The 13,021-nt window shown below is 44.8% G+C and overlaps 1 protein-coding gene across 3 annotated transcripts in view; it reads left to right on the top strand.

Annotated features, from left to right (window-relative positions):
- LOC308096135 (IQ motif and SEC7 domain-containing protein 1-like) overlaps positions 1–13,021 on the top strand; it is a 276,690-nt gene that overhangs the window by 243,329 nt on the left and 20,340 nt on the right. For all 3 annotated transcript variants that reach the window (XM_080443434.1, XM_080443432.1, XM_080443433.1), the window contains 3 exons: positions 5,928–6,213; positions 9,014–9,346; positions 10,102–11,093. In XM_080443434.1, the coding sequence (XP_080299560.1) occupies positions 5,928–6,213; positions 9,014–9,346; positions 10,102–11,093 (1,611 nt within the window). The remainder of the gene's footprint in view (positions 1–5,927; positions 6,214–9,013; positions 9,347–10,101; positions 11,094–13,021) is intronic.

Genomic DNA, 13,021 nt, shown 5'->3' on the forward strand with positions numbered 1-13,021 from the left:
GACTCTGGCTGTGTGTCACAGTTTGCATTGTCAGGTGGTTTGGAGAGATTCATCATCCTCGCCATGATGGGAACACAGGATGTATATAGTTGCTGTCGCCGGGCAGAAACCACTTTTCGAGTTTTTTCCGTAAATTAACGCCCTACTTGATCCCACTATAGTGTCACACAAAAGTAGCAGATCCGCAATCTGGAAACGACACGTTGAGAGAGAGAGAGAGAGAGAGAGAGAGAGAGAGAGAGAGAGAGAGAGAGAGAGAGAGAGAGAGAGAGAGAGAGAGAGAGAGAGAGAGAGAGAGAGAGAGAGAGAGAGAGAGAGAGGAGAGAGAGAGAGAGAGAGAGAGAGAGAGAGAGAGAGAGAGAGAGAGAGAGAGAGAGAGAGAGAGAGAGAGAGAGAGAGAGAGAGAGAGATGCAAGCAAGCGTAAAACACACGTTGAGTGAGCTTGTAGATCGTCTATTTTTGCTATTTTTCGTTCAAGGAAGTACCGTATATGGGTTAAGAAAATGTTTTTACAAATCAAATCCTTGACTCGTATAATTGGGTTATCGTACGTAAGCAGTGATCTCTGTGTGTCGCCCTATTTCAGCTCTCTGCTTGTCTGTAAAACAACAAAACACACGCTGTCTGCATCCAGCTCCCCGAGGGAGTCAGGTAGCGTTCGTTTACTGTCAAGGTATTCTGTGTCCCTGTAACCTTAGCTGAACCTAACAGTCCCGGCTCTGCCACAGCAGGGGGTTGGGGGGGGGTTGACTTAATGTGATCCACTTAAACTTAAACCCTACTGTATGCACTGGAGTCTCCCAGGGTTCTATACGGATACAGGAAGAGTATAAAAGATATGTATTGGAAAATGGTCTGAAGTAATGTAGAGTACACAAGATTGGAACATGCATGGTTGTTCATCAGAGCAAAATTTACCCTTCAACTTGTTTATGCCCAAAATGACCCGACTATACGGGTTTTGTGGCAATTTGTAACATTTAAAATAGTTGGCCTTAAAATGTCAAATGTACAAGCATGTCCTAATCATGTATACTTTACATCAGGGGGTCTTCAACCGGGGGTCCGGGACTCCTAGGGGGTCCTCAGAGTAATTACAGGGGCTCCGCCAAATCTTTGCGTGGTGGGGGAACATTTGCCGAAAATAGCAGATCTACAAGCTCACAACGCCTCGCGCTGCGAGGCATTGTGAGCTTGTAGATCGGCTATTTTCGGAGGGTTGGCGTAGAGGGAAAAAAAGCAGACCAAGTACAGAGCCAATGGTCAAGTTGACTAAATATTGAGGATTTTAAATCTGAACTGTCTGAAAATGCACTTTTAACATGAATCCAACATATTAATAGAATAGATCATGTATGTCAAACAAGTCTATGAGGCTATCTATGAAATCTATGTAAAAGTTTAATTTCTCACAAAGTTTTATACAATATGTAGTGTATGGGGGGGGGGTCCCTGCTTCATCTCTGTCTCTGCTAAGGGGTCCTTGGCCTGAAAAAACGTTGAAGACCCCTGCTTTACATTATTAAATATTTTTTTAAATGTAACATGTTCGGAAAAAATTGCCAATTTAACATCGAGGCGCTCACTCTTCCGGTTACCCTCTAGACTAGCAGGCCTCTGTTTTTCCCCTCTACCCCAAATATCTCTGCAGAAAATAGCAAAGAGCAACACGTGGTGAGCTTGTAGATTGTCTATTTTCTCTGAATGTTCGCCTCCAGAACGCAGACGCTAGGGTTCTAAGTGGTTAACCATTCCAGTAGTGGAAAGTAACTAAGTACATTTACTCAAGTACTGTACTTAAGTACCCAATTGCCTTACCTATCATTTAGCATGCCGGTGCTTTGGCAGGTGTTTAGACTCGGGTGTTTACATAGTGTGTTGGATTCTCAAGTGTTTCTGTCTGCAGTGTGTGTACATGGAACTATTTAGCTGTTACTCTCATTAGCGTCATGTTGAAACAACAGTGTGTGTATCTGAAGTGTGTGCATAGTTAGCCTGCTCCACAGTTAAATCCCTCTTTTCTTTGTAAATGAATGCTCTAACTTCAGTGGTTCTCAAACTTTTACATTTCACGGACCCCCCTTAACTCTTGACAGTGTACGAATGGAACCAAATGGACCCGTACGGGTCCATTTGGCTCCATTCGTACACTGTCAGAGTTACATACCTGTACGGTTTCAATGTAGACCCCCATAAAGGAACCCTGAGAGTCCCCGAAATCCACTTTGAGAACCACTGCTCTACTTCATCATAGAGTGTCACACAAAAGCAGTGAAAATAGCAGATCTACAAGCTCACAACGCAAAACGAAAAGGAACGGTTTTGAACATCGATTACATCTCATATCGCTTACGAGTACAAATACTATTTTGTTTTTCGGTTCCTCAACGTTGCAGCAACAAAAGCAAGTATTAAGAATAACAAGTAGTACGTTAAAGAAACAGCTGTTTCATGCTGTATATACGTTGTTGTCTCTGCACTCTGTGACTATTTACCTTGTTGTTTATTAACTGAAGATCATGCTTTCTCTGCTTATTCACATTTTTTGACGTGTAAGTCGCTCTGGATAAGAGCGTCCGCTAAATGCCTGGATTGTAAATTGCAATCGTACATTAACTGAAGATCATGCTTTCTCTGCTTTCGTCTGCTAAATGCCTGGATTGTAAATTGCAATCGTACATTAATCATACGGTAGAGAACTCTTCGATGTGCTTTGTGAAGGTGCAGTGTGCGTGTAATAGCTCCTACTTCTAAAGCATTATACAGTAGCCTATTTGCATATTTGATTTACGTCTGTGTACATTTATGTGCATAATGTTTGTAAATGGTAAATGTTGCACTTATGTAGCACCTTTTTCCCAAAGCACTTTACAACGTGCCTTACATTCTCCCATTCCGATTCCCAAGTGGTTGCTTTCCCCTCCTGAGCCACTGCTACTCCGTGTGTGTGTGTGTGTGTGTGTGTGTGTGTGTGTGTGTGTGTGTGTGTGTGTGTGTGTGTGTGTGTGTGTGTGTGTGTGTGTGTGTGTGTGTGTGTGTGCAGTCTTGGTTTGTATATAGTCAATGGCCTGTGGGTGTGGGATGTGTTTAAATGGTGCGTAGGTGTGTGATTGTATATAGTTTACTTCTGCGTTATATTACGTTCTAAATGACTACATAGAGACAAGCATTTAAGTTAACAGAGGGTGGGACAGCACAGCATCCCACTAGTGTTAATTTAAGTCTTGAGAGTGCACACAATGTAACCAGGGGTCCATTTGGTTTCATTTTTACACTCTCTGAGTTACAAATGGATCATTTAAAACGGTGGATTTGACTGTGTATCGACGACTAGCCAATAATAGACTTAATACTCTGGTCAAACAAATGCTTTACCCAACCTCAACCCTAACCTGAACCCTAATCCTTAACCTTAACCCTTAATCGCTTTATTTGTCAATTTCCCTATGTACTTACACTAGTCTAGTAGCCTGGCCCGCACATCGGAGACAGAGACAGTAGAGCGTGTGGACGTTCATTGCAACATTGGTGCTTGTTTCTCGCACATGATTTGGCAACACCAGAGCCCATGATGGTCCGCTTGTTTTTCATTTATGTGGCAACACCCAGAGGCAAAAAAAAAAACCATAGCCACTTGCAGTGCAACATAAAACAACAAACCATCTAAAAAGCCTAATAAAAAGAGAAAATCTATAATAAGGTGCTGTTTATGCATTTCAAAAGTGCAGTTACTGCACATCATGTCTAGTCAAGGCCAGTCCAATTCAGGTTAGGTTGAACTCAAACCCCGAAGCAGCAATACTATGATTAATGTTTACAATACTGTATCTCCTGGGCTTCTGGTTGCTCTATTCAACCCTCCAGGTTGCATGCCTGCTTTGCGTTCATTGCTGGCTGTAGCTGTTGAAGTGCTAGTTTAACTCAGAGAGTGTTAAAAAAAAAGGACTCTCCCTAACAGCTCTATCCAGAGTTAAAGAAACACTCAGGGTTATAGCAGCAGTGTACAGTAGGTTGTCTGTTGAATGTTGATTTCAGACTCTGCAATTAAGGAAGTGGTTTGTGTACAGTGGACTGGGTGTGTCGGCTCACTATTCAAACACAGCATAATTCTTTTCACCCCCAGCCCAGCGGCAGTGAAAAGTGAAAGCACTGCACTATGACAGACAGACATGCAGCATGCAGCCTCACGCCTCAAAGTGAATGGATTGAGCCATAATTCGGCCACTTCTGAGAGCTTGTTCCTGGTTGTGTTTTTTTACTGGCATTACTGCAGTAAACTGGACTTTGTAACGCCCACGTGCGTTCCCTTCTTCAAATATGATGTAACTGTTTGTTGGTCATTACTGATTGGCCTCCCTCTTTGAAGTGGCGTATAGACTTTGGTTCCCTAGGAGAGAGCACCACCTCGGTGCCCTTCTGGACTTGTACAGAATGGTAGACAAGATATGGAGGAAAAGCTGGCATTTTTTAGAAAACAGGAGGTGGTCGTTGCGCGCAAAGCACCGGCCGTTTAGCTCGGCCAAATGTACGAGTGAGTGAGTAGCCTTTTTCAGTTTTGTTTAATGATTCTTTTACAGGCTGTTGTTTGACTGTCAAATAAACTGCCTTTCTCAGTGTGTGTGAGATCAGCTCCAAGTCGAATCTTCACAAACCTACAGTATTCGTTTGATTTATAGACATGTCTTGATGTGTGGCGTTTCTAGCCTATAAATACAGCGGTGGCTGTATATAATATATGACGTAACACGTTTGCAGTTCATTCTTCTAATTGTAATGATTGGAGACCCTCTTAGCTCCTATTATTAATCAACATTCATTCAGTGTTGACTGAAATGTTAGCCATGTTATTTAGAAGCAGTGGAATCAGCAGTTCTATGAGAAAAAAAGGCTGCATAGGCAAACTCTAAAGTTTATGACTTGCCGTCGGCTACGTAAGCTCTGTTTCAGGTCCATTTACATGTTTCAGAACCACAGATAGTTGCTGTTGTTTCTTTGCAATAATTGCACAAAATAATGGTCCCGTTTCCAGGTAACGGGTTGTTTCCCCATAGAGCGCATGTGTTAATGGGCGTTCACTGTGCTTTGTCTTGAGTCATAGTATGTTACGCACTCATCAGCTCATGTGACAGGAGTTTCTGCCACACAGTCAAATCCTTTTGTAACTCTGAGAGTCTACAAATTTTTAGACTTTCAGAGTTAAACTAAAGGAATAGTTCACCCAAAAAATGACTTATTTACGCACTTTTCGTTCATTTAGTTTTTGACGCATTTTTTACGCATTCCGAAGCCAATAATTTGATGACCAGGTGTATTTCCGGTAGGAGACTCAAAGAGACTACTTTGAGTCTCCTACCGGATACATTAGCATCTCTCAACCGGTAATAAATGGTGTATTTATATAGCGCTTTTATCCAAAGCGCTTTACATTCACCCATTCACACACACATTCATACACCGATGGCGGAGGAAACCATGCAAGGCACCGACCAGCTCATCGGGAGCAATTAGGGGTTCAGCGTCTTGCTCAAGGACACTTCGACACTAACTCTGGGGGGACCTCGGGATGGAACTGGGAACCTCGCGGTTCTCATCCGGCCACTCTACCGGCCACTGCCGCGGCAATCAAATTATTGGCTTAGGAATGCGATGAAAACAAAAAAATCTCCATGAATTCAATGCTTCATGGGGTGTGTAATTGATAGGAAATAAGAAATTATTTGGGTGAACTATCCCTTTAACAACATTTGGCACCGAGTGCAGAAAAAGAAGGAACACAGACAGTGGAACATTCCCCCTGATGAATGATGTCTGAATCACGTCGGCACTTTGTCAGCATCAGCGTCCCATCGTTCATTTTTAGTCTTCCGTGTGGGTGATGATTAATAATAAGCATCATTTTCCTCTCTCTCTCTCTCTCTCTGTGCAGTGTGGAGGGGGATGGACGGCCCAATGAGAGCGGCCCTTCCCTGGACGGCGGAGCCGGCGGCTACGGACGCGGCCCGGTGACTCACGGCTCGGCCATCAGCCCCGACCGCTTCGACGGCCCGCTGTACGGTCACCCCGGAGTCCAGCCCGGGCCCCAGAGGCCCCGTCGGGCCAAGCTGCAGCACTCGCAGTCCATTCTCCGCAAGCAGGCCGAGGAGGAGGCCATCAAGAGGTCCCGCTCGCTCTCGGAGAGCTACGAGCTCTCCGCCGACCTCCAGGATAAACAGGTGCGTTTGTTGTTGTACACGACGCGACACAGACATACACAAATCCTCAGTGTTTGTTTAACCCAGTGAGACCTGAAGCCGATTCTACAAATGTCTTCTAAATCCCAACAGTATTCTGAAAAAAAATATGTTTCTATATCAGTGGTTCTTAAACTTTTTCATGTCAAGGACCCCCAAAATTATATGTATTTGGTCGCCGACCCCTGTCTCAAGAATGTTCAGTAAAACAATATATATTCCAAGATTTCCACATAGGGCTACAAAGTGCTTTACCTGTACATAGAACAAGTTAAAAGAGCAGCAAGATAACCATAAAAAAAGGTGAAACAACAGAGTAAAATCAGTGGCTAAAATAATGTTAATTTAAACATAATAACAGGGTGCATGGTGGCGCAGTCGGTAGTCGCCTCAAATCTAAAAGGTCCCATGGGTTTGATTCCCGCCGGGGACGCTGTGGGGTGATGGAAGGGAAAGGAACTGGTTGGAATAACGTGTTCCTTCCACGCGCTACGTCCTACCGGGGAAACTTCCCCCCCCTGTCAGGTGATAAGAAGGGGCCTGCTCACTCCTCATGCATTGAACGAAGCATGAGCTCAGTTCGGGGCTCTCCCCAGGCTGGCAGAGGGAGAGTAGCGCCCATGATTACGAGCTTAGGCAAATTGGCACTGGGTAAAAAAAGGGTTACAAAATCGTGGGATAAAAATTATAAAGAAAACAAACAGAGAAATAAAAATCTAATAAAAAACTAATACAACTGACATAGGACGCAAGAACACTAAGAAAAGGACTTGTTTTCAGAAGTGATTTAAAACGTGACACTGATTCTTCTAGCCTTTAGATCCTCAGGCAGGGCCTTCCAAAGCCTTAAGGGGCCTGGGGAGCAAAGCCTGATCTCCCCGGGTCATGAGGCGAGGGGACCAGGCAGCATATCTGAAATGTACCTGGGAGCCTCCCTGTCTCTGCAGGGCTTTAACACATTCCATGCCAGAGTTTAATCTCATAATGTACTCACCAGTGCCAGCGTTTTATTGTTGTTTTTTTGTTTTTTTCATGTCGCCACAGACCTCGCTAAATAAGTTAAAAGTGCGCGTTCATTTGGTTCTAAACACACAGCGGATCTGTGAGAAACGGCCAGCGAAAACAGTTTCCAAATGCGAGCCGCCATCTTGAAGATACAGCCGATCAACGCTAAACAGTGATCAGCGAGGAGAAAAACAACAACCGAGAAAATCGAGTTTTAAACAGGATCCCAGACAGGAAGCGGATACGATCGAAAAAAACGGAACCCGAATAATTCTGTTTCCGACCGGAAACCGGAAACGGAAATGGATCAAAAAAATTCGGAAAGTGCACCTGGGGCAATTTCAATGGGAATGGGCGGTTCGCGTAGATCTACGCGACTGGCACGCTGCGGCTTTAAATAGGTTCGCGTAGATCTACGCGACTGGCATGCAATGTGTTAAAAGGCATCAGTAGAATCTCAACATATAATTTATTATGAAACCAGTGGAGAGACAGATGGGTGTGATACGGTCAAGTTTCTTAGAATATGTTAGCAGTCTAGCAGCTGAATTCTGTACCAGTTGGAGACGGGATATATAATAAGCTGGGGATTTTTACTGTGTACAGTACATAACACTCTCTGACGTCTCTGGCTGTTTCTAGCGGCGTTCCCATCATTCATTCATTCAGTCAGTCTGTTCATATTGTACCAACAGATGCTTTGTTGCTGCATTTCACCAGAAACAAAACAACTTTTTTTTACGCCACACACAAAAAAAAGTTGAAAACAACATCTGTATTTCTCTGGTTGAGTTAACTGCTCTCCTATCCTCCCTATCCTGTCACTGTGTTTTGTGGTCTTTTTGATAGCAGGTTATTCTTCAGATAGATAGATTCAGTGAGATATTATAAATATTTGACATATTCTATATTATTAATGGTGATGGACCACTGTGGAACCAACCTATAGACCAATTACGCACAGGTGATTGTTTCATGCAATCAATTCCCAACATATCGTTTCGGGGTGCGCTGGTTTCAGTTCATTCAGCCTCCTCTTGTGTGTCGGCAGGTGAGGCGCGTCCTAGCGAGACATGACAGAATGGAATGGGTTTCATTTGGTGCCGGCCTGCGCGCGCATACTGGTTCTTATCAGTGTGACGTCGTCTGTTAAGGAGTCTATATGATATTATATATCATATTTAAGAGGATAACAACACTTCAACTCAACAAGCCCCAAACTAGGAAAAAAACATGACATATTTTAGAGCGGACCACTTCCCATTAACACATTCCATGCCAGATGTTAATCTCATAATGTACTCACCAGTGCCAACGTGTTATTGTTGTTTTTTTGTTTTTTTCATGTCGCCATAGATCTTGTTAAAATCCTTAAGATTGAGCCGTTCACGGTCTGTTTACATCCGTGACATCTCACTGTATCTACCAGTGAAAACCGCATGTAAAACGGATCTCCATGATTGTAGTTAGAGCGGATTACGTTAAACAGTGATATGCGAGGAGAAAAAACTACAGGAAGAGAATTGAGTTTCAGTGTGCGCTTTAGAATGGGGAGCCGACGTGATCGTCAAAACCGGATCCCAAATAATTCTGTTTCCGGTCTTCAAACCGGAACCGGAAATGGATCAAAAAATTCCGAAAGTGCACCTGGAAAATGTTCAACGCGAATCGGCGGTTCGCGTAGATCTACGCGACTGGCACGCTGCGGCTTTAAATAGGTTCGCGTAGATCTACGCGATTGGCATTCAATGTGTTAATGAATTGTTCTTTTCTCCAGGTGGAAATGCTGGAGCGTAAATATGGCGGACGCTTCATAACCCGGCATGCGGCGCGCACCATCCAGACGGCCTTCCGCCAGTACCAGATGAACAAGAACTTCGAGCGGCTCCGCAGCTCCATGTCCGAGAACCGCATGTCCCGCCGCATCGTGCTGTCCAACATGAGGATGCAGCTGTCCTTCGAGGGCCCCGAGAAGGTCCACAGCTCCTACTTCGAGGGGCGGCAGGTGTCCATGACGGAGGACGGCTCCCCGCTGGCCCTGGTCCAGTCCGACTGCGGGGACCTGGAGGGCCACCCGCAGGCCAACATGGCGCCGCACCCGTCCTCCCAGGTACTGTTGGCTAGCAGTGGTGGAAAGTAACTAAGTACATTTACTTAGCAGAAAAAGCTGATCTACGAGCTTGTAGATCGTCTATTTCCACTATTTTTGAAAATGTTTGAAAGCAATTATTAAGTATGTGGCCTGTTTTAGCCATAGTTCATTACCGGTCATGTCAGTCATTTCTTTGTATAGCTTAGTTATTTGCCATATCTGCCCTGTACAATTTCCTGTCTACAAAGCCTAAAAGGCAATTTTCTTTGTTTAACCCATTAAGACCTGGAACTGTGTCATTTTTAGATTTGAGCTAAAAAGCATTATTTTACACTTTGGGCTATTCAAAAATAGCAGATATACAAGCTCATAGCGCGGCACCGAGTGCCGCGCTACGAGCTTGTAGATCTGCTATTTTTGAAAAATCGTGAAAATGTGTGCAAATCTTTGAATATGTATATTTTTAAAGCGAACATTTTTAACTCAAATCTTTGCTTCTGGGGGGTCCCTGGAACAAGATATTTTGATGGGGGTCCGCGGCCAAATACATATAATTTTGGGGGTCCTTGACATGAAAAAGATTGAGCACCACTGACATAGAAACATACGTTTTTCAGAAAACTGTTGAGATTTAGGAGACATGTAGAATTGGCTTCAGGTCTCAATGGGTTAATGCCAAACACAATTAAATCATTAATCACAATTATCTGTATGAAAATAACTAAATATGAATAACTAACATTCATTCGCGATCGTGACAACCTTCCTCCCAGGGCGACCTGACGGACGCCATCACGGAGCTGGAGGACGCCTTCTCCCGGCAGGTCAAGTCCCTGGCCGAGTCGATAGACGACGCGCTGAACTGCCGCAGCCTCCAGGGCGACGACGAGGGCCCCGACCCGGACTCCCACATGGAGCGGGAGATGATGGGGCCCTATCAGGTGGGGAAGCCCCACCGCGGCGGGGGGGCCGGCGGACGCACGCAGCACGACGAGATGCTGGCGTCCTACAGCGACGTCACCCTCTTCATCGACGAGGAGGACATGAACCCGTCCATCGCCGCCCTGTCGAGGTCGGGTCAGGACCGGCCCTCCAGCACGGAGTCGGACGTTCGGCTGCGTTCGGCCAACTCCTCCGGGGAGTACTGGCCCGTCGCGGACCCTCAGGACGAGGGCCGCGACACGGACACCAGCTGCCGCAGCACGCCGTCCCTGGAGTGCCAGGAGCAGCGCCTCCGCATGGACCACCTCCCGCTGCTGACCATCGAGCCGCCCAGCGACAGCTCGGCGGAGCTGAGCGACCGCTCCGAGCGCGGCTCGGTCAAGCGGCCGGCGCTCTACGAGCCCCACACGACGCACGTCGTGACGTCGTCGCAGGCCAGCCCCAAGCACATCTCCCACGGGCCCCCGCTGCGGGCGGCGGCCCCCTCCTCCCGAGGCGGCGGCGGCGGCGAGGACGAGGCGCCCATGCGCCACCGCCACCGGCAGCTGGAGAGCCACCTGGCCATCAACGGCTCGGCCAACCGGCAGAGCAAGTCGGAGTCGGACTTCTCCGACGGCGACAACGACAGCGTCAACAGCACGTCCAACTCCAACGACACCATCAACTGCAGCTCCGAGTCGTCGTCCCGCGACAGCCTGCGCGAGCAGACGCTCAGCAAGCAGACGTACCACAAGGAGACGCGCAACAGCTGGGACTCGCCCGTCTTCAGCAACGACGTCATCCGCAAGAGGCACTACCGCATCGGCCTGAACCTCTTCAACAAGTAGGTGGTCCGAGGCTCTTTGGCTGGAGCTTCATCTGTGATGTTCGTGTAAATGACTGAACTTCATATGCATGTCAATTTAAAGGTAGGGTAAGTGAAATGTTTTGGTATTTTTATTTTTTTTGTTAAAAAGGTTAAAGTACTATATTCTGATAGTAATCATTACTACAGAGTGTTTGTTCGGTCACAGGGGTCTCTCCAGCTCTTTAGTAAACAGAATATACGTACATTTTCAGGTAGGTGACACAATTTAAGCCAATCAGGAGAGAGCACTGAAAATGCATTTTCTGTTTAATAAAGAGCTGGAGAGACATGGGAGACTTTTTTTTACTGAACAAACACTCTATAGCAATGAGTACTATCAGAATATAGAGCTATTTAACATTTATTTTAACCAAAGTAAATCACTTACCCTACCTTTAACTTCATTATAGGGTAAGTGATTTTCTTTGTTTAAAATAAGTGTTAAACAGCTCTATATTCTGATTGTATTCATTGCTATAGAGTGTTTGTTCAGTAACAGGAGTCTCCATGTCTCTCCAGAAACAGAAAATGCATTTTCAGGTCAGGATACCAATTTTATCCAATGAGGATAGAGAACTCGGTCAGGATACAGATTAAACAAGTGAAATTGGAAGTGATGACACAGATAAATGAGCAGACAACATTGGAACTGTAACACTATTAAAATTAAGGTGATAAGTAGGTGACATTTTGTCACCTACTCTACCTGAAAATGTATTTTCTGTTTATTAAAGAGCTGGAGAGACAGGGAGACTCCTGTTACTGAACAAACACTCTATAGCCATGATTCCTATAATATAGTGCTTTAACCTTTTAACAAAAAAACTTTTAGTTTTCCCCAAAGCTATCACTTACCCTACCTTTAACCACTTTAAGGGGAATACCACTCATTTTCAACATTGAACTATGTCTTTAATACACCTTAGAGCTGTTGTGTGGAAATAAGAAAAAAGTCCAGTTCTAGGCAACATAGAAGGGGGGGTGAGGACTTTTTTCTTATTTCCACACAACAGCTCTAAGGTGTATTAAAGACATAGTTCAATGTTGAAAATGAGTGGTATTCCCCTTTAAACCCTATATGGTTGACCGGAGTCTCTCAGGGCTCTATACTGGTGTCTTTTCTGTTATTGTGGGGAAAGCTTTCGCAGAAAATAGCCGATCGACAAGCTCGTTGTGAGCTTGTCGATCGGCTATTTTCTGCGAAGGTCTTCCACACGATAAGGATGCTGGGGTTCAAGTGGTTAATTTGACTTACAAGCCCGTAAAAAGGACTCCAGGGGGTGTTTCATTGTTGTTTATTTATATTCTTAATCAGGGTGCTAATACTGAAAATATGAATGAATGAATGCATTTAGTCCCCTTTAGTTATTGTTGGGCTGTGCATTTGCATATAAGTAAAACGTGTCCACTTCATTTACCTATCCTAACTGTGATGCTGCTGTGTTCACACTGGCAGATACAAAGATACAGGCTACCATTATGTTTCAATGGAAGCCAGAGACATGAAGATACAAAGATACATCCAACGTTTGTAGCTGCTACAAAATCTACGACAGCTAAAAAGCTACAAAAAAGTTGAGCTGGTTTCAACTTCAGCTACAAAGATACAAAGCTACGAATATTCTGTGTAGCTTTGTATGTCCCATCTTACAAAGATCACTCCACATCATTCAGAGAACCACACATACAACACCATTAGTTTTATACAAAAGACAGTAAGCAGCGATAGTAAGCCTTTTTGTTGCTATTTGGTTAAACTGTGCACTTGAATTGTGCGTGAAAGACCTTCCAGTGCATCTAGAGTGAAAGAATAGAAGCACACCTTGTATCTCCATATTTCAACTTTATGTTTTTTCATAAATTAATGTCCTACTACGGCGTACAGGAGTGTCATGCAAAAGTGT

The sequence above is a fragment of the Gymnoscopelus braueri genome (assembly GCF_963280865.1).
Source record: "Gymnoscopelus braueri genome assembly, chromosome: 12".
NCBI lineage: Eukaryota > Metazoa > Chordata > Actinopteri > Myctophiformes > Myctophidae > Gymnoscopelus > Gymnoscopelus braueri.